The 23,090-nt window shown below is 34.8% G+C and overlaps 1 protein-coding gene across 1 annotated transcript in view; it reads right to left on the bottom strand.

Moving 5' to 3' along the window:
- Positions 1-23,090, bottom strand: part of PRKCI (protein kinase C iota) — an 81,831-nt gene that overhangs the window by 17,073 nt on the left and 41,668 nt on the right. The window contains exons 4-11 of the mRNA XM_036851252.1: positions 22,810-22,860; positions 18,744-18,829; positions 17,339-17,479; positions 14,670-14,724; positions 13,553-13,611; positions 3,947-4,123; positions 2,137-2,234; positions 1,297-1,383 (exon numbers count right to left, since the gene is read on the bottom strand). Of these exons, the coding sequence (XP_036707147.1) occupies positions 1,297-1,383; positions 2,137-2,234; positions 3,947-4,123; positions 13,553-13,611; positions 14,670-14,724; positions 17,339-17,479; positions 18,744-18,829; positions 22,810-22,860 (754 nt within the window). The remainder of the gene's footprint in view (positions 1-1,296; positions 1,384-2,136; positions 2,235-3,946; positions 4,124-13,552; positions 13,612-14,669; positions 14,725-17,338; positions 17,480-18,743; positions 18,830-22,809; positions 22,861-23,090) is intronic.

The raw sequence follows: 23,090 nt of genomic DNA, 5'->3' as shown, positions 1-23,090 counted from the left end.
AGAAATTATTCTACAACAGAAAGAACTTTTCAAAACTGCCACCAACTCATTGGTGGTAAGCAGAATTTTTGACCTCAATAATGAAAATGAAACGCCCTAGCTGGTTTTTGGCTGCTTTGGTGAATGTTATCATGATCATGTTTGGAGGTACATAATACACACCTTCCAGATACTTAATTCTAGGAATAGGGAACTTGAGCTCTTATCCTATACTCTGGTTCCTAGAAAAGCAAAGATGATATGAAACCAGAACAGGCACTTTAATACAATAAAAACAAGACTATTTTCCCCAAGTCAAGCTGAACAAACAAGGAACAAATACCAGCTATATTCACAATTCAAAATATCATCTGTGGCTTTGCCATGAAGGGTGACCATTTGCTAAAGCCTAAATAAATAATGAACATACAGTAAATTAAACAACAACAACAACAGCAGTTTGGCCCCGAGACAGATTAATATACTTTATACCTTCTTATAAAATTGAAAGCTATTATCTCTTTTTGACAAGAAATATCAATGAATAGCAAGATTTCCACTAAATAAGTTTTCTTTTAAAATGAATCTCTAATCTTTGTTACATACATATACAAACTCACATGCTTCATTTTGGCATTACTCTTGTGAAGTGCAAAAGGGTAGAATTACTGCTAATTATGTGTAAAAAACAAAACAAAACATGGCACTCATGGATTAAACTTCTTATCCAAGGCCATGATCCTTCCCCACCTAAGTCCTCCAACAATTTACAATCCTGTATAAGAATATCAAATTAAGGGCACTAAACAAATAAATGATGGGATCAGAGGGGGGAAAGCAAAAGGCAGAACAATTAAGAAATTATAATTATGGAAGAACAGTCGATTACATAATAGGTTAAGAGGAATTGTTTTATTACTCTCAAGTATATATGAACAATAATCTTCTAATGAAAAACTGTCAGTGATCACTGCAAACTTGATAAGATTAATAAGTGTTTATAATTTCATTAATTATTTTAGTGGCTGATACTGAATAGATAAAATATTTGAAAATAATTGAGTTTCGTAGACTAAATGTATCCACTTTAACATTGTTTGTACTTCTCAATTGCTTATAATTATATTATTATATATGTAATATATATCACATTATAATATAATTTAACTTTTAGCTTAGCCTTTACATGACTTATAAAGAATTAGCTCGTATCAAAATAAATGATTTATCTACTGTTTTCAACCATTGGCATATAAAAAGTCCCATAGCTCCTCCCGCCAAACTTCAACACAAGCAAACAATAAACAAAAAACTTACCTGGCATGTTCTTCAGGAAGTTTTCTTTGTCGCTGCATATGAAACATTAGATCTCCTCCATTAACATACTCTATGACAAAGAACAATCTAAAAAACAGGAGAGAACACATGAAACCAAGATCCAAAATAAGGTGGTGTAACTTTGCATTTTAAAACTATAGAGACCAGTCACAGCATAGAGAGCATTCTACATGATTCACCCTTAACAAAAATTCCAGGAATTTGGTGGAAACAAAGGGTGATTGGGGTAGAAAGCTGTTTAATCACAGAAGGTACAAGAAAGTAAATCAGAAAGATAATTTGTAACCTGCTACTTCTATTCTAAAGTATTGGGTTGGCCAAAAAGTTCGTTTGGGTTTTTCCATAAGATCTTATAAAAAACCCGAATGAACTTTGTGGCCAAGCCAATAGTACCATTTGCAATCCAGAGCTCTCACTCCCACCCCAATTTTAGAATGTGCAATGTGTAAGTCATTTTCAACTGTCACTTAAGGCAAAAGAAGTTAGAATCTATCCCCCTAATTAAACTCTAGGAACATTTAAGTCCTAAAACTAGAATCTTGGTGATATTTAAAAGGTTGGATTTCTACTGCCATAATTATGACCTGGCTATTTTTTTTTTTTTTTTTTCGCCTAAAGCAGGTAATTTCCTAATGCTGATCCAATGTCAAATTGATATCACTGGTTGGAGTATGAGTAGCAGGAAATTACAAGCATAGTACTGTTGTGTCTGTCTCCATGTGACTTCCACTTTAGGAATTACTGTAGAAAGGGTTCTTATTGTGTAATATACCAAAATGTGTAACACCCAGGTATCATTCCATTATCTTTCAATCTTACCTGCTTTCTGTCTGGAAGCAAGAATGCAGCCCAACAAGAAAAGGGTGATTAGATGCCTGCTCAAAAACATGCTTCTCTGTCTGTACCCAGTCAATATCCTATTTTAAAATACAAAAGAAATCTATGTCAAACTGAAATGATATCATCAAAACTATGATAAATTTGTTCTTAGTAATTCTATTACCATAAATGCAGTTATTAACTAACTAGGTTAAATATCAAAAGCATTGATAATCATGAAATAGTAATTTATATACAAAGAGAAAATACTGCCAGTAAATCTTTCGATATTATGCAACAGTCTAGAAAATTTTACAAAGCTCAAGTACTTGACCTTGATAATAATATGGTTTGATTTTTATTTTTAAAAAATCTAATAATCATCAGATAACTTTATTTATTTATTTATCTGGCTGTGTTGGGTCTTCATTGCTGCACGCAGGCTTTCTAGAGTTGTGGTGGGCAGGGGCTACTCTTCGTTGTGGTGCATGGGCTTCTCATTGTCGTGGCTTCTCTTGTTGCGGAGCACGGGCTCTAGGCACGCAGGCTTCAGGAGTTGTGGCGTGTGGGCTCAGTAGTTGTGGCTCAGTAATAGTCCATTGTATATATGTACCACATCTTCCTTATCCATTCATCTGTTGATGGACAGTTAGGTTGTTTCCATGTCTTGGCTATTGTGAATAGTGCTGCTATGAATATAGAGGTGCATGTATCTTTATGAATTACAGTTTTGTCCAGATATATGGCCAGGAGTGGGATTGCTGGGTCATATGGTAATTCTATTTTTAGTTTTTTTAAGGAACCTCCATACTGTTCTCCATAGTGCCTGTGTCAATTTACATTCCCACCAACAGTGTAAGAGGATTCCCTTTTCTCCACATCCTCTCCAGCATTTGTTGTTTGTAGATTTTCTGATGATGCCCATTCTAACTGGTGTGAGGTGATATCTTATTGTAGTTTTGATTTGCGTTTCTCTAATAATTAGTGATGTTGAGCAGCTTTTCATGTGCCTCTTGGCCATTTGTATGTCTTCTTTGGAGAAATGTCTATTTAGGTTTTCTGCCCATTTTTGGATTAGTTGCTTGTTTTTTTAATATTGAGCTACATGAGCTGTATATATATTTTGGAGATTAATCCTTTGTCAGTTGCTTCGTTTGCAAATATTTTCTCCCATTCTGAGGGTTGACTTTTCGTCTTGTTTATAGTTTCCTTTGCTGTGCAAAAGCTTTTAAGTTTCATTAGGTCCCATTTGTTTATTTTTGTTTTTATTTCCATTACTCTAGGAGGTGGATCAAAAAAGATCTTGCTGTGATTTATGTCAAAGAGTGTTCTTCCTATGTTTTCCTCTCTGAAACAACCATTATTAACACTTCTACAAACTTACAATTAGTTATATTGAAAATAAGTGTGATAAATACTCAAAACTAATTATTTTATTACATGTAACCGTTATCTATGCTCTTGAGGTTATTTACAACTGTTACATCTGTATGTAGTTGTGGCTCACAGGCTCTAGAGTGCAGGCTCAGTAGTTGTGGTGCATGGGCTTAGTTGCTCCGCGGGATATGGGATCTTCTCAGACCAGGGATCGAACCCATGTCCCCTGCACTGGCAGGCGGATTCTTAACCACTGCGCCACCAGGGAAGTCCCCATCAGATAACTTTAAATATACCTTAAATAATCTGTTTGAAGCATGTATTTAGAAAAGTAGGCTGAAATAATAAGGCATAAACATTGAGGTCTTTTTCTGAAATAGTACACTTAAGCCAACTTAACAGTTTAGAGGTAATAAAACATCATTGTGCTTACCTCATCATCATTGACAAGCTCTTTTTTCACAACTTTCATTGCATAAATACGATCTGTTTTTTTTAATCGCACCAATAGTACTTTGGCATAACTTCCTCTTCCTATTACCCGTAGCAAATCAAAATCCTGAAGACCTAAACTGGATGAAGCTTTGCCACTTTCCCTGGTGTTCATTGCCTGTTGAGAACATTTATAGCAAACAGTTATACCTGAAGTATTTTGCATAACACAATATACTTCTAAAACCTAGTTATACCTATAAGATTTTAAAATATTTTCTGATTTAAGTTCTTAATTAGTTTTTTACATCATTCCAAATGATATAATCTAACTACTCAAGAGGTAGGATGAATTCATGAGTTGAGGTCAGAGGGGTGGTGTTAGGAAAGGAGAAGGAGTTGAAATCTGAGAAACATTAAAGGATGTCTTAGAATCTGATAACTTTGGGGTATGGAGGCAGTGGAGACACATGAATAAAAAAATGACACTAACTTTGGTGACTGGGAGACTGGAGGTGCCACTGATAGAAAAATAAAGTGTGAGCACATGGTACGATTGACAGAGTTGATGAGATAATGAGCTCGATTTTTCATACTGAAGTTAGAAGTTACAATGGGACATCAAGATGAAAGAGTCTGCCAGAAGCTAAATGTATGAAATCTGAGTTAAGCTACAGGCAGAAAACAAGCATGAGGCAGTTCAGCTAATGTAAAACATTCTTTTCTACACAATACCAAGACTCCTGTGGAATGACAAAGTCAGCCCTGTAATTCATTCACAAGTAGAAACTTAGGCTTCTGGAAATTTACAGAGAAGACTAAAGATAATCTTTTAGTAGACGCCTGCAAAATTCCCAGCATACAACCAACAGATATACCCATGAGAATTAAGTATGAATTTTCTGAAGTGAAGAGTATCAGCAAAAGCAAGGAGCAAATTTTCAGAAAGATAAACTAGTAAGCACAAAACAGGAAAAAAAAAAAGTATTATGAAAACTGAAGGAGGATGATTATCCAAAAGAAAATTTAGAAATAATAATCTGACTTGGTAACAAGAATAAATAAAAAGGAGTGAAAGAAACCAGATTAGGGCAGGTTAAGAAAGCAGAAAATGGTAAAAAGATAAAGCAATGTATAGACTTTAAATATGGTTAACTGGAAGCTATAAAAGAGAATCAAATGGAATGAAAGCACAGTTCCTTCACATAAACAATAATAAGGCTGAATGAAATGACAGAAGCCAGAAAACAGTGGAATGTCACCTTTTAAATGGCCTACCCCCTCCCCCCCTTGCTGATCTACAATCCTATAGCCTGTAAAAATAGCCTTCAAAATGAAAATGAAATAAATACATTTTCAGACAAACAAAAACTAAGGAAATCCGTCACTAGTTGGTTCTCACTCAAGGAAATATTGAGTTCTTCAAGAAGAAGAAAGATGATCTCATATGGAAGGCAGACACACAGGAACAAAAGCAGAACAAAAAATAAAATGTGGATAAACCTAAATAAGGATTGACTGTTTAAAAACACTAACACACACATACAGAATTTTAAAATATGACAAAAATATCAGTAAAGACAGGAAGGGAGCATGAGTGAATTTAAAGTGTTCTAAGGTCCTTGCATATCCTGGAAAATGGTAAAAAGTATTATTAATAATTTGTATTGAATTTAAATAAGTTAAGGGTATAAGATGCAATCTCTAGAACAACCAGTAATAAAAAAGCAAAAGAATGTGAAACAAGCTAAAAGAGGTGAGAAAAAATAAATAAATAACCCAAAGAAGGCTAGAAAAGTAACATAAATAGATGATACAGAAAACATAGTAAATTGGTAGATTTAAATACAAATAAGTTGTTAGTTTAAATATACTTACATTAAATGTAACAATACATAAATATTAGAACACACTAAATACTACAGCTAAGGACTATCAAACCACAGGGGGAAGTCCAATTCTATGATGTTAATAAGGTATATATGTGTACAGAAAGGTTCAAAGCAAAAGGGTAAGAAACTATATACCATGTAATCACTAACCAAAAGAGAGCTGTAGCTAAAGTAACATGAGACAAAGTAGCTGTAGCCAACTGTGGTAGGCTGACTTCTACGAGGACCCCAGTGATCCCCACCTCCTAGTATTCATGCCTTTGTGTAATCCCCTCGAGTATAGGCTGGACCTAATGATTTGCTTCTGATGAAAAAAATATGGCAAAAATGAAGGGATGGCACTTCTGAGACTAGGTTACAAAAGACTGTGAGGTCTGTTTTGCTGGCATTCAATATCTGGATCTTATTGCTTGCTTGCTCTGATGAAGCAAACTACCTTGCTGTGAGCTGCCCTATGGAGAGGCCACATGGCAAGGAACTGAATCCTGCCAACAATGAGGTGAGTAAGTATGGAAGCAGTTTCTTCCTCAGTTGAGCCTTGAGACGACAGCAGTCTTTGCCAGTACACTGATTGCAGCCTCTAAGGGACTCTGAGACAAGAACCTGGATTCCTGACCCACAGAAATTATGACATAATAAATTTTGTTGTTTTAAGCCACTAAATTTTAAGGTAATTTGTTACACAGCAATTACTTAACATAAGGACTTTAGGCAAGGAAGCATTACTACAAATAGAGAGGGGTATTTCTTTATGAAAAAGCATTAATCCAATGTAAGATATTATGATTCTAAATCTACATGTACTCAATAACATAGCCTCAAAATATGTAAAGCAAAAACTAACAAAACTAAAAGGGACAGGTAAATTCTAAATGAAACCTGTTTGTAGGGAAAGAACATGCAGTCAGTGAGGTAACAGAAGACTGAATAACATTGTTACTACTCTTGACTTAATTGATCTGTATAGAATACTGCACCCAACAACTACAGAATATATTATATTCAAAAATACATATGGAACATTCACCAATGCCTGTGTGCTTGGTCTTCAAGCAAGTTTCAAAAAAGTTCAAAAGACTGAAATCACACAGAATAGAATACATTCTCTGACCTGCAGCAGAATTAATCTATTCAATACAATAAAAAAAAAATTCCCACATATTTGAAAATTAATTAGTATATCAATACTTTAAAATAATACATGGATCAAAGAAGAAATCATAATACAGATTAAGATATATTTAAAAGTGAATGACACAGATGGCCAGTAGGCAAATGAAAAGATGCTCAACATCACTAATTATTAGAGAAATGCAATTCAAAACCACAATGAAATACCACCTCACACCAGTCAGAATGGCCATCATTAAAAAGTCTACAAACAACAAATGCTGGAGAGGGTGTGGAGAAAATGGAACTGTCCTACACTGTTGGTGGGAATGTAAGTTGGTACAGCCACTAGGAAAACTGTATGGAAGTTCCTCAGAAAACTAAAAATAGAATTACCATATAATCCAGCAGTCCCACTCCTAGGAATATACCAAACCTATAATTCAAAAAGACAAAACTGGACAAAACTATAATTCAAAAAGATACATGCACCACTATGTTCATAGCAGCACTGTTCACAATAGCCAAAACATGGAAACAACCTAAATGTCCATCAACAGGTGAATGAATAAAGAAGATGTGGTACATATATACCATAGAATACTACCCAGCCATAAAAAAAAAAGAGAATGAAATAATGCCATTTGCAGCAACATGGATGCAACTAGAGATTATCATACTAAGTAAGTCAGAAAGCGAAAGACAAATTCCATATGATATCACTTATATGTGGAATCTAAAATATGGCATAAATGAACCTATCTACAAAACAGAAACAGACTCATAGACATAGAGAACCGATTTGTGTTTGCTGGGGGTGGAAGGGGGGGTGAGGGAGGGATGGACTGGGAATTTGGGATTAGCAGATGCAAACTATTACACTTAGAATGGATAAACAACAAGGCCCTAATGTATAGCACAGGGAACTATATTCAATATCCTGTGATAAACCATAATGGAAAAAAAATATTAAAAAAAGAATGTATTAAAAACAGTGAATGATGGCTTCCCTGGTGGCGCAGTGGTTGAGAATCTGCCTGCCAACGCAGGGGACGCGGGTTCGAGCCCTGGTCTGGGAAGATCCCACATGCCACGGAGCGGCTAGGCCCGTGAGCCACAATTACTGAGCCTGCGCGTCTGGAGCCTGTGCTCCGCAACAAGAGAGGCCGCGATAATGAGTGGCCCGTGCACCGCGATGAAGAGTGGCCCCCGCTTGCCACAACTAGAGAAAGCCCTTGCACAGAAACGAAGACCCAACACAGCCATAAATAAGTAAATAAACAAAACAAACAAACAAAAAAACAGTGAATGACAAAAAAGCATAAGGAAATAATGAGAAGAGAAATCAATGCAATAGAATAGGATATAAGCATTCAACAAAGAAGAGTCAAAAGTTAGTTCTTCAAAAAGACTAATAAATTGACATCTCCTTGGCAAAACTGATGAAGAAAAAGGGAACGCACAGTAACTTTTTATCAGGAGTAAAAAAGGATATCATTTCATACTCTCAGCAATTAACAACTTTGTGTCAATAAATTTGAAAATTTAGGTTAGACAAATTCCAAGGAATAACACAAGAGGAAACAGAGAAGTTAAATTGCCCTAGATCTATTCAGAAATAGAACCTAGAATGAAATCCTTCCCACGAAACAAACAAACAAAAAAAACAAACCAAAAAAGCCCTCCAGGCCCAGAGTGCTTTTCTGGTGAATTCTTCCAAAAATGTAAGAAAGAAATAATGTCAATCTTATAAGAATTCTCCTTGGGAATAGGAAAAATTCCAAAATCATTTTATGAGCCCAGTATTATTTTGATACTAAAACTTCACAATCCAATACAAAAAGGGAAAATTACAGGTCAATGATTCTTGTTAATAATTTTTTCAAAAATCTAAAATAAATATTGGCGAATCAGATCTACCAATATACAAAGAGAATTATACATCATGACACAGGTAGTTTATTCCAGAAATGAAAAACAGGCTTGACATTTGAAATTTACTGAAATTGGGCTTCCCTGGTGGCGCAAGTGGTTAAGAATCCACCTGCCAATGCAGGAGATACAGGTTCGAGCCCTGGTCGGGGAAGATCCCACATGCCGCGGAGCAACTAAGGCCGTGCACCACAACTACTGAAGCCCACGCACCTAGAGCCCATGCTCCACAATAAGAGAAGCCACTGCAATGAGAAGCTCGCGCACAGCAACGAAGAGTAGCCCCCGCCTGCCGCAACCAGAGAAAGCCCGCGCGCAGCAACAAAGACCCAACACGGCCAAAATAAATAAATAAATAAATTTATTTAAAAAAAAAAAAAAAGAAAGAAATTTACTGAAATTTACACATGATCAACTCCACAAATGCCATAAAATGTTGTTGATAAAATTCAACATCTTTTCAAGATGAAAACAAAAATCTTAGCAAACTAGGAATAGAGACAAACTCCCTCATTCTGATACGGGTATCTACAGAATAAAAACCTATAGCAAGCATCAAACTTAATGATAAGATATTGGAAGATTTCCCTCTGAGATGCAGAACAAGACAATAATATCTGATTGTCACTTCTTTTCAACATCATTTTGGCCATTTATAGAGGTCCTTGCTAACTCAATAAGGTAAGAAAACTGAATAAAATCTATAAGATTGGAAAAGGAAGAAATGAAACTGTTATTCAAGATAAGATGATCATATATGTAGAAAATCTAAGAGTATCTTTAGATAGCTATTAGAATTAATAAGTGAATTTAGCAAGGTCTCAGGATACAAGGCAATTTAGGGAAAAAACCTTGTTTCCATATAACAATATTAAACAGACAATTAAATTTTAAAAGAATACCATTTACCTCCAATACCTCTAGTGCAAGAACTTTGAAAACTATAAAACACTGACAGAAATGAAAGAAGACCTAAGTCAATGGAAGAACAAGTCATGTTCATGGACCGAGGACTTAATATTGTAGATATCACTTTTCCTGAAATTGATCAACAGGTTTGGTTTATTTCCTTGATTCTATGGAAACTAGTGAGCTAATTCTAAAATTTACATGGAAATTCAAAAAGCTAATAAGAGTAGCCAAGATAATTCCCAGAACAAAGTAGAACTTTACTAGATATAAAAGACTTATTATAAACCTATAATAATAATGACAGCATGATATCAGCATAAGAATAAATAAATGATGGAAAATAAAAAAGAATCCAGAAATAGACCATGTAATGGGCATATAATTGATGAAAAGATACCTCTGCAGAATAATGGAGGAAAGTATAGTCTTTTCAATGTCTTCAATAATCTTGGAAAAGACAGAGATTTCTTAAACAGGCCCCAAAATCTCTACCCAAAAAAGAACAGACACATGTAGACAGCCCTCAGAATGGGAGAAAATATTTGCAAACGAAGCAACTGACAAAGGATTAATCTCCAAAATATACAAGCAGCTCATGCAGCTCAATATCAAAAAAACAAACAACCCAATCCAAAAATGGGCAGAAGACTTAAACAGACATTTCTCCAAAGAAAATATACAGATTGCCAACAAACACATGAAAGAATGCTCAACATCACTAATCATTAGAGAAATGCAAATCAAAACTACAATTAGGTATCACCTCACACCAGTCAGAATGGCCATCATCAAAAAATCTACAAACAATAAATGTTGGAGAGGGTGTGGAGAAAGGGAACCCTCTTGCACTGCTGGTGGGAATGTAAACTGATACAGCCACTATGGAGAACAGTGTGGAGGTTCCTTAAAAAACTAAAAATAGAACTACCATATGACCCAGCAATCCCACTACTGGGCATATACCCTGAGAAAACCATAATTCAAAAAAAGTCATGTTCCACAATGTTCATTGCAGCACTATTTACAATAGCCAGGTCATGGATGCAACCTAAGTGTCCATCGACAGATAAATGGATAAAGAAGATGTGGCACATATATACAATGGAATATTACTCAGCCATAAAAAGAAATGAAATTGAGTTATTTGTAGTGAGGTGGATGGACCTAGAGTCTGTCATACAGAGTAAAGTAAGTCAGAAAGAGAAAAACAAATACCATATGCTAACACATATATATGGAATCTAAAAAAAAATGGTTCTGATGAACCTAGGGGCAGGACAGGAATAAAGACGCAGACGTAGAGAATGGACTTGAGGACATGGGGAGGGGGAAGGGTAAGCTGGGACGAAGTGAGAGAGTGGCATTGACATATAGACACTACCAAACGTAAAATAGATAGCTAGTGGGAAGCAGCCGCATAGCACAGGGAGATCAGCTCGGTGCTTTGTGACCACCTAGAGGGGTGGGATAGGGAGGGTGGGAGGGAGGCTCAAGAGGGAGGGGATATGGGGACATATGTATGCATATAGCTGAATCACTTTGTTACACAGCAGAAACTAACACAACACTGTAAAGCAATTTTACTACAATAAAGATGTTAAAAAGAAAAAAATCAAGAACATCTGTTCATCAATGATACCATTAACAGAGTGAAAATACAAGCTATTGAGTGGCAGAATCTATTTGCAATATATAACTGATAAAAGCTTAATGTTGAGAACATACCAAAAACTCCTACAAATCGTTACAACAAAGGCAGACCACTCACTTTTTTTAAAGAGATATAAACAGACACTTAACTAAAAATTATATCCAAATGTTCAATAAATACATGAAAAGGTATGCAGCAGGGAAATGCACATAAAAACTACAACCTTCAACAGGTTGGCTAAAACTTAAAAGACACACTATACAACGTGTTGATAAGGATGTGGAACAAATCAAACTCTCACACATTGTTGGTGAAAGTATAAATTGCTACAAGTACTTTGGGAAACTGCTTGGCATTATTTACTAATGTACACAAGACTCAGGAATTCCACTCCTAGTTATGTACCTAACAGAAATGCTTAAATATGTGCACCAAACTACATTTACAAGAATGTTCATAGCAGCATATCATAATAATCCCAATCCAGGGGGGGAAGTCAACAGAATAGATAAATTGAAACAACAGTGAAAATAAATGATATACTGCTATATAAAACATGGCTGAACCTCACAAACACAATACTGAACAAAAGAAGCCAGACACAAAAGATACTGTGTGACTCCATTTATAAAAAGCTTGGGGAAAAGAGCAGAACTAATCTGTGGTGTTAAGACTGTGGTTACTTGAAGGGAGGAGGGAATGTCAGTGACTGGGAGAAGGCACAAGGTGGGCCCCTGGGATGTGTAGTAGGTCCTACTTATTCATCTGGGTGGTCATTATGTAGTGTCCACTCTGTGAAAATTGACCCAGATATATACTCATGATTTGTGCACTTTGCTGTATATTATTCTTCAATTTTTAAATGTATTAAAAGTCTTGAAAATAAAACCAAATGAGTCTTTGGTAAACAACCAAACCAATAAATAATATTTAAGGCAACGAGAAATTCCAAAAAAGAACAAAGAGCTATAAAATAACATCAAGGATCAAACAAAAGGAAACTTTACCAACTCATGGTGCCAGAAGAACAGAGAATTTGTTCCTTATTATTAAGAATTTCCTCCTTTGGATGACTCATTGTCAACCAATGAACAAAATATGAAAGATGTGGTTACACTTGCAGGACAGATTATGAATGTTAATAACCTTGGCAGCATAAAAGTAAGTATGTAGCTAAAAGAGGAAAGCTGGAAGAAAGAGAAAGGATGGGTAAAGGAGAGTCAAGGTATTGACTAAATCGATGGAATAAGAAACTGAGATAGGAGATTAAATAGGTAACCAACAGATGTGCTTCAAAACAGTACAGGAGTGAGGGAAGCTGGTAGACAAAACATGTACGGACAATTGTTTTAACTGGGTAATGGACACAGGAGCTTGGAATAGTATTCTGCTTACTTTTATTGATGTTTGAAATTTTCCATAATAAAAAGGTTACCCAGAGTAAAATATAATACACCTATCAAACATTGGAAAGAGAAGAGAAAAGGCCGGGGAAGGGGGGGGTAGTATACTAGTTTAAACCTTTCATGGATAGAAATATATAAAGTTGAAAAATTGAAAAAGAGAGGTATAAACATTGTGGACACAACTAGAAATGATTAAAAGGGGTTGCCTCTCAGAAGTCAAAGTGAGAGTGGAAGGTGTGAGGCATGATAAATCTTTTTTACTATAAGCTTTTTTCAAAAAATTGGTTATCGTTTTAATTAAACTGTTTTAAAAGCTGATAAAATGTTTAATAGTCAGAAAAAAATGGGCAGTTAAGATGCTTAATCATTTATATTTTAAATAAACAATTAGCCCATAAAATGGAAGGATCTATATTTTAAACAATACTACCAAGTATTCTAAATGCCATTCTTAAATACATTATAATTTTTAGATTATGCTATCTTAAAATGAATATAAGTTATCCCGCCAGATTATTTCTTAATTTAAATGATTTTAGCAATTTAATTATTGAATTAACTCAGAATAAAACTCTAGAATCACTAAAAATCATCCCTACAAAATTATGATCTAAAATTGAAGCAAGTCAATTTGTCATATTTTTAAACTGTCACATTAAAAAGTTGATGACATAATGTACCATAAGACTAATTAATTATCTTACCTCCTTTTCTTCACCAACTTGGTCCAAACTCTCATGACTTGAAGGATTATATGGAATTACTAAAAAACCAATCCCAAACATTAAAAAAAAAAAAGAGAAAAACATAGTATACATTAACTGAGTTACACTTAAAATTTTCTCTTGATTTGATTTTTCTTAGTTTTTATTTCTGAATAAGTGTTCATCATTTAAAATTGAGTATCTGTCCTACTAATAACAAATTATACATAAATACCAGTTAAATTCTAATCTTTAATGATGGTAAACAGAGGAGGAACCAATCAATAGCCAAGTACTGATTTTAACAAATACTTTTGCTATTTAAAAAAATATTTCTCTTCTTTACAAATTAATCAATTCCTTCCAAAAGGGTGACACTATAAACCCTATTTAATTATATTAGTATGACTGAGGCATAGAGATAGAGGGTCTCTAGTTTGGACTCGATTGGACCCCAGGCTTCTATTCCTTAAAGCTACTTGGGTCAAAAAAAAAAAAAAAAAGGCCTACATTTCATACAACCAGCTTCTTCCATGAACAAGATACTACATTCTCTCCTTCCAGAAAAACTCCCTTGTTTTCTTTTTCTTGATTCATCCCAGATCAGGCTGCTCTGTCCCATTTAACTGCTCTCCAAATTTCCCAGAGACATATTTAAGGTTTTGTATCTACTAGACATTTGGTTTTTTTTTTAGACATTTGAACTCACACGATCTTTTTTGAATTGTCTATACAGCATCTCTGTATCTTTATCATTTCTTCATCTCATAATAGAGTTTTTAATAAAAACAGGTCACTTGAATATAGTCAATACGGTCCACAAAATCAGTATATGTTTTCATTATTGAAAAAAAGTAGGTTTGCTGAATATAAAGGGGTCTCAAAAGAAATTTATCTGAATTAAAGAAAATAGCCATTTGTTGTAGTTTACATAGTTGTCTTTTTAAAATGCCAAACATATGTTAAATACTGCAACTGATGTTAACAAAATATGGTTACCTAGCTTTTATTTGGGAAGAATATAAATGTCTTTAAATTTAGGTATAAGATTCACATAAAGAAGTCTTTAAATGACACTTTGTTAATGAGCAATGGTTTGTGCCAGTGTCATTCTTACCTGTCTGTGCATGGTCTGAGTGCATGGATGACTGGTCCATGGGCATCATTGGTTCCTACAAATCATTTCCAAAGATACAGTAACTTAGTGCAATCTTTTTAAATCCCAATACCTCTATAAATCCAGAAACAACATCGTTTCGATGAGACACAGCATATTAAAATTTAAATTTGAAAGAATATAACTTAATAAGTGAGAATTACATTACTATATATAATTTATTTTAAATTTTATTATATGTGAAACCATACAACATTCCTACGAATGACATAACGTTATCACATTTTACAGATCACAGAAAAAACACAAAACTAATTTCAGACTATCAATTAGAAATCAAATTAAACTCCTATATACTCTGATTTATTTCTCCTCTATACCACCTATTCTTCCTTTGAGCTCCACATACTCACTTTAAGTCTTTGGCAAAAGGAGTCTTAGTATAGAGTTACTTAGCTGATGTCCAGAAATAGACTTCAAGATGTCTATAAACTTCTTGAAATTATATGTAAAATTTTATGGGTTTCCCATTTTTCTGAAGATTCTCAAAGGGGTCAGTGACCCAAAAAAGGAAAAGAAATACCTCCAAGAAACTAACTGCCAATAACCTCAGGAACAATGCTAATTCAAACCAAAATCTTACTTATTCATTAATTTTGGACCAAAGTTTAATGAATACCAGCAAGAAAGAGTAAACCTGAGAAGCAGCATTAGTTATAGAGTTATACTTTTAAGGCTGCCTTAAAAATAAGCTCATGGGTTTTTCAAGGTGTTTAGCACCATCCTAAAATATCAATATAATCACTAACACTGCCCTCTTTCCTTCTACATTTATGAACTCACACAAGTCATTCCATTGCCTAAGAATACTCAAGAATATCAACAGTAACCTGGATAAATTATGTTCACAATTTTTTGCCTTTTGCTGTTCCTTAAAATTGGCTTTTTACCTCCCTAACTATAAACCCATTTGTAAACTTACATGAACTGGCTAAATAATTCTACTACCAACAAGCCACCAGTAATAACCTACTTCCACAATGTCCAAAGAAGTTACTACGAATAAACATGGTATAATCATTCTAAAAGATAACTTAGAAAGACGAACCCAGATCTTTTTAAAAACACATATCCTTTAAACCAGTAATTCTACTTCTGAATCCTTAAGGAAATAAAAAGATTTATTTACCAGGAAATTCATTATAATTTTCCTCATAGGAAAATTTAGAAAACAACTAAAATGTTCAATCATGGGGAACAGATTAAATAAATTATGGTATAGACATATAAAATACTTTGCTAAAAATGATGAAGATATAGATATAGAAAGATGACCAAAATCTATTGTTCAGTGAGAAAAATGGGTTAGAAAATAGTACACATACGACCTCACTTTTGTTAAAAAGTATGTAAAAGAACGAGACATAACCAAACATTGTATGCCTTCTGATAGATAAACACACCACCTTCTATGAAATAGTCTCAAAACAACCCACAAAAAAACAAAAACCAGAATCTAATCAGACCTCTACATTCAACTATAATATACAGAAAATAAAGAGGACAGGGGAACATTTTAAACATAACCATGGAGAAGCAAAGAGAAAAATTCTGAATCACTTTAAATGACAACACAGTTTCTTCTATAATTAAATTGTAAGGGAAAAGAGAGAGAGAGATGAAGAATCAGTAAACTTAAAAATATCTAAGACATATCAATCAACTGTAAATATGATCAATCAATTGCAAATATGAACTTCATTTAGATCCTGATTCATCACAATGAAAATTATGAAAACAAAATTACAACATTTATGTGACAACTGAAATTTTGAACATTGCCTGGATGGATATTTGATATAAGGAATTTATTTTTTAGCTAGTTTTAAAAAAACATTCCTTATCTTTTAGAGGTACATACTGAAATACGTCTGGAACTTGTTTCAAAACAATATAGGATGAGGGCAGGTTAAATGGGTGGGGTATAGATGAAACGAGATTGGTCGTGAGGTGATAACTGTTGGAGCTGGATGACTGGTATATGGAAGTTCATTATACTTTATAGAAAAATTTTAAATGTTTATGCATATAAATTTGCATACTTCTGGAAGAATATACACTAAATGACAATTAGCTTTAGATGGTAGATTTCATGGGGGTTTTTGTTTAATTTTTCTTTATTCATTTTTATTCTCTATTTTTTCTATAATGAACTTGTTTTAATTTCATATTTAAAATAGAAAGTGAAAAATAAAAATTTTAAATGCAAAAACTCACCAGTAATCTCACACTTTACATAGCAAACATGACTGACTCTTCTCACCTGATCTCTGCCTAGTACAGATGCTAGAATAATGGGCGCTATAAACTAAAGAGTTTAGCTTAAAGAAGAGAAAAATATCTTTTAAATGGTTCTCCTTACATTTTCCTAATTTACACCAAATCATTTTGTAGCAGGTCAAACAAAGAAGTTAACCATGTCCTACAAACAAATTTGTAATAACAATTCCAAAATTCACATGTTAACTGGACTCCTAAAGTATTCCTACCCACATTCTGTAACAACACTGTTGAGCTGTGATTCCTTAACACCCCCCTATTTTAGCCTTCTGTTCTAGCAGTGTTATCAAAAATGCTCTATAAAAAAAAATTAGACAACAGTGTCTTACCGGTGGCAAAGAATGCCGCCCACATTCAATTGTTACAAGTTTGTGGCACTTCTTATGAACCAGGAGTTTGCAGTTGATGCACTTATATCCCTGACGTCCAAGCCCCCATATTCGGTCAGTGCAGATGGCACAATGAGCACGCTGGAGAAAGTAATTCAACAATATTTTATTAACAAAAAAAAGGTCATAATCATTTCCCAACAGTTTGCTCATGAAATAGTGAAAGTAAGTGGCTTTCTTCTCCAACTCAATTCCCTTCACCATACATAACTTTTCCAAAGCTATGATGGTCATGGGAAAATAAACAGAAAGGAGAGCTTGTTTTAAAGAGACTGAAATTTGCAACCATGTTGTTTCCTAAGTCCACGAATTTTCAGTCTTCACCTAATTAAGTTCAGAGTAAGGACAATAGGAAAAGTGAATTAAACTTGAAAAACACGTGGCAGAAAAAGCTGTGCAAGGACTCCCAAGCAAACATAAACCTATCAGTCTGTTCAGAGGTCAAACCGAAGCCCTGCTCTTTTTTTTTTTAATTAATTTTTATTGGAGTATAGTTGCTTTACAATGTTGTGTTAGTTTCTACTGTACAGCAAAATGAATCAGCTATGCATATACACATATCCTCTCTTTTTCGGATTTCCTTCCCATGTAGGTCACCACTGCTCTCTTAAAGAGCAACACCTAAAGTGACTTCTCACTTCAAAGCTTTTTAAATATCAGTGCTACTGGGAACAGGAATTTGGGAACCTCGGGCGGTGGCTTCTATTACATTAACGAATTGAGAACATAGCATGAGTTTTAGAATGGAAATGGATGACTGTAGTTATCAAGAGTAGTTAAAAACATGGACTTCTGGAGACAGACTGATCTCAAACGTTGGCTCTGCCACTTACTAGCCGTGTCATCTTGGGCAAGTTATCTAAGCATCCTGCACCTCAGTTTCTCCATCTATAAAATGGAAATATGTAGTACCTCTCTCACAAGGTTGTGGCAGGGATTAAATGAGTCACTATACGGCAAGCATTCAGCAAAGTGCCTGGTACATACTAAAAGCTAGATAAATGTCTGCAATTATCATTTTCTAAAACAGGGAAAACTAAAAAAAATTTACAACAGTAAATGGTTTGCAAAATAAACCTTGCTTATTTTCTGGCTGTCTTGAATTATATTAAAAAACATCCAACTTTCTTACAGCTAGGGTAACCATATAACTAATCATCCAAGCTGGAACATTTTTATGAGTCAAAGGAGATGATATTAAAAATTACCTGAAGATAACAGATGTACTATCCCAGGCAAACTGGGAATTTTAGGTCACCCTACTTACTCCTTTAGAAAGGAATAACAGTAGAGAGGAAAAACCCAGATTTCTCAAATTATCAATATTCAGCAAACTAAGGTTTACCCTGTTGAAACGTTTGGCTTGAAAAGTGTGGCCATTTGCACAATAAAGCTTTCTCCAGCGGCGAGCACCTCGGCGATAGATGGATTCTGAAGAGAGATTAAAAGTTTAAAAAAAAAAAGAAGAAAAAAAAAGGGCAAGTGTGAATATAAAGTCATTTTATAATTGTCTGTGATTTTTTTCATGATATTCATTTCAGGAAAAAAATACATATTGATAAAAATCTGAAAGTGAAAAAATAAAACAGTCATCAAGAGACTGGGCTTTTCTGTTTTTTAATTGACCCCTAACTTTTAATTTTGAAAAAATTTTAAGCCCACAGAAAAGTTGAAAGAATAGAACAATAAACATCTCCATCCTTCACCTACATTTATCTATTACTATAATTTTGCCACATTTGCTTTCTTCTCTATTTACACATACACTTTTTTTTCTGAATCATTTACAAATAAATTGCAGACATCATAACACTTCACCCTTAAATACCTAAGTAACCATTGCCTGAGATTAAGGACACTCCCCCTAATTCTATTTAACCACAATACCATTATTGTGTCTTAGAAAATTAACATTAATTAAATATCACCTAATATACACTTCATCTGCTAATTTCCCTATTTGCTTGAAAAGTGTCTTTCATAGTTTTCTTTTTCTCTCCAGGATCCAATCAAGATTCAGGCACTAAATTTCATTACTATACATTTTTTGTCTCTTTAATGTATGCTAAAACATTCACTCTATCTTATTTGTTGTTGTTTGCTTTTCATGATGTTGAAAGAGTCTAGGAAGATGTCTTATATCATGACCAACATTCTGGATTTGTCTGTTTCCTCATTAGACTCAAATCTATTATGGATTTGTAACACACTTCCCAGATAAAAAAAAGGATTCCCAGATAAAAAGTATTAAATAATTTGGCAAAAATAATACACAGGTGGGCTTCCCTGGTGGCGCAGTGGTTGAGAATCTGCCTGCTAATGCAGGGGACACGGGTTCGAGCCCTGGTCTGGGAAGATCCCACGTGCCGCGGAGCGGCTGGGCCCGTGAGCCACAACTGCTGAGCCTGCGCGTCTGGAGCCTGTGCCCCGCAACGGGAGGGGCCGCGATAGTGAGAGGCCCGCGCGCCGCGATGAAGAGCGGTCCCCGCACCGCGATGAAGAGTGGCCCCCACTTGCCGCAACTAGAGAAAGCCCTCGCACGAACCGAAGACCCAGCACAGCCAAAAATAAATAAATAAATAAAAATAAAAGTAGCTATAAAATTAAAAATAATAATAATAATAATAATACACAGGTGATGTATATTTCTTACTGCATCTCATCAAGAAATATACAAATGTGAGATTGTTGACTCCCACTACGTGTTCAATCACTCTGTTAAAGGCAGTGATGGCTAGTTTTCTTCTTTGTAAAGGTACATTTTTGTAAATACCGTATAAGGGACATTTTGTAACCACAAGAATATTCTCTTTGCAACAACCTTTTATGCAATGGTTTTTATATTGTTTTATATCTTTAACTATTCTAAATACACTCCCTAAACAAAGAGGTTTCATGAGATCAAATCAAGTCCACCGGTGTAATTTTGGGTAAGTCAATCACTATTATATAGATTGTCTATTAGTCATCCCACAGTAATAGTAATCACTGTGGAAATTCCATTAGGTTTCTAAACTCATTTTATTTTTTTGGCTGTGCCGCGTGGCTTGCGGGATCTTAGCTCCCTGACCAGGGATCGAACCCATGCCCCCTGCAGTGGAAGCACAGAGTCCTAACCACTGGACCACCAGGGAATTCCCTCTAAACTCATTCTAAAGCAAACGTAGCACTGGGTCTACTATTTAAAATTAAGATAGAAAGAAACAGGTGAAATACTCTGAATTAGAAATCCTGAGATAGCATAATACAGAACCTGAAATATATATGCTTTTATTTTTAATTATTTATTCTGCTAGGAGCAACCAAAGCAGAAAGTTTGTTAATATCTTAACCTAAAAGAACATCTTATTTCAGAAACTTTCATGAACTACAACTTGATATATCTTAAATTTAAACATGTTAATGTTGCCTAGGAATTAAAAGAGCCAAGAGATCACTTTAATGGTTATCAATTTTCCTCCATGCTCTAGTTTAGTAATATTAATTATTACTAAACTAGAGGAGAGGAGAGGAGTGTGTAAAACTCCCCACCAGCAAATTTTAAAGTGGGAAAGTGGGCATGAAATACAGTGAAAAGGTAGGAAAAGACATTTTATCTGGGAAGTGTGCTACAGACCCATAATAGATTTGCAGATAGGACTCTGCAACCAAGATTCGCTATAATGGCAAGTCTTTGAAAACTCTGGCCTGGACAAAGGAGAGCTGCTTCTCCAACACCTCTGTGAAGGCAGCCCGCACTGGCTGTAATCCATCTGCCACTGGAAACCCAATGAAATACTCCTAGCTGAATCGAAACCTAAATTTTTCACTATTGCTTCAGAGGCCTACCCACTCCTTATGTTTCCCCACCTTCCTCTAAAGCACATAGCCCTCACTCAACTCTATATACAAACACCCAGTTCTTTAATTTTTCCTTTTCACCAAGTTGCATGAAGAGTTACAGAATTAAAAGTTTAGAGCTATTTCACTTAATACAAAGCAAAACATTTACTACTATTTCTTCTAAAGTCATGGATATGTGCAGAAACCACAAATAAAAATGAGTTGCCTAATATCTACAACCTATAAATTATACCATACATCAAATTCAAATTTGGTATATATATGGTATATATCAAATATATATACATATACACATATGTATTTATATATATGAATATATACATATAAACTTTTTCAAATTCCATCAGACCAAATAGTTGCCTCTTTCAATTCATCTCATTAATGTTAACCACTAGCTTAGACATTCAAAAGAAAGTTTCATAACAATTCTTAAGGATGCGTGCTAAAGTATTCAGAGGTGAAGTGTCATGTCAGCTTACTCTCAAAGGGTACACAAAAAAATAAATAAAAATAAAACAAGTGTTTGTTATGTATATACATGTATGCATGTGTGTGCACAGATACAGAGATAAAGCAAACATAGAAAATGTTAATAATTGGTGAATCTTGGTAAAGATATATGGGTATCTTTGTTTTCAATGTTTCTATGTTTTTTCAACTTCTCCATAGGTTTGAAAATTTCCAAAATTAAAAAACAGGAAATGGGGACTTCTCTGGTGGCACAGTGGTTAAGAATCCGTCTGCCAATGCAGGGGACACGGGTTTGATCCCTGGTCCGGGAAGATCCCACATACCGCGGAGCAACTAAGCCCGTGCGCCACAACTACTGAAACTGTGCTCTAGAGCCCGTGAGCCACAAATACTGAGCCCACGTGCCACAACTACTGAAGCCCATGCGCCTAGAGCCCATGCTCTGCAACAAGAGAAGCCACCGCAATGAGAAGCCCACGCACCACAATGAAGAGTAGCCCCCGCTCGCTGCAACTAGAGAAAAGCCTGAGCACAGCAACAAAGACCCAACGCAGCCAAAAATAAATAAAATTAATTAAAAAAAACAAACAAACAGGAAAGGACTTAAAATCAACTTAATTTTCCTTTCAAATGCACAATAGACAATTATGTCAGTAAGTTGTAATTAAAAACTGCCTCATTTTGGGACTTCCCTGGTGGCACAGTGGTTAAGACTCTGCATTCCCGATGCAGGGGGCTCGGGTTCAATCCCTGGTCAGGGAACCAGATCCCACATGCATGCCGCAACTAAGAGTCTGCATGCCACAACTAAGTAGCCGGTGAGACGCAACTAAGGAGCCTGCCTGCCGCAACTAAGACCCAGCACAACCAACCAAATAAATAAATAAATATATGTTTTTTAAAAATTAAAAACAATTAAAACTGCCTCATCTCGATTTGGGAAAAGTAGAGACTTTAGGCAGTTTACTAATATACTCTAAATTAGACTGAAGAATGGAAAAGAAGTCAAATGAATTAAAAGTTCTATTTCTGATTTCTCTTGTGCCACTGTATCATAAATAACTCTATTCAAAGGTATGAAGTATATAAACACTCACTATCTTCTCCTGGACAGGGCATTCCAGGACGTTCTGGTACACAAGGGAATACTGAAAAACAACAAACTAAAATTAATACAGCATATTTAAAACATACAAATTACACAGAATTTTAAATTCAAATATCACATAAATTGATCTAAATTTAAACCTGACCCTCTCTTGACACAAGATACTTAACATATGGTCAGTACTATTTTTGGAAGGGACCCATTTTACCAACAAGGCTATAATAAAAGAAATTCTTATGAAAGCAAACATCCATAAACAATGCATTAGAA

Source organism: Balaenoptera musculus, chromosome 4 (assembly GCF_009873245.2).
Source record: "Balaenoptera musculus isolate JJ_BM4_2016_0621 chromosome 4, mBalMus1.pri.v3, whole genome shotgun sequence".
NCBI lineage: Eukaryota > Metazoa > Chordata > Mammalia > Artiodactyla > Balaenopteridae > Balaenoptera > Balaenoptera musculus.
This window is presented reverse-complemented; position numbering and strand designations above follow the sequence as displayed.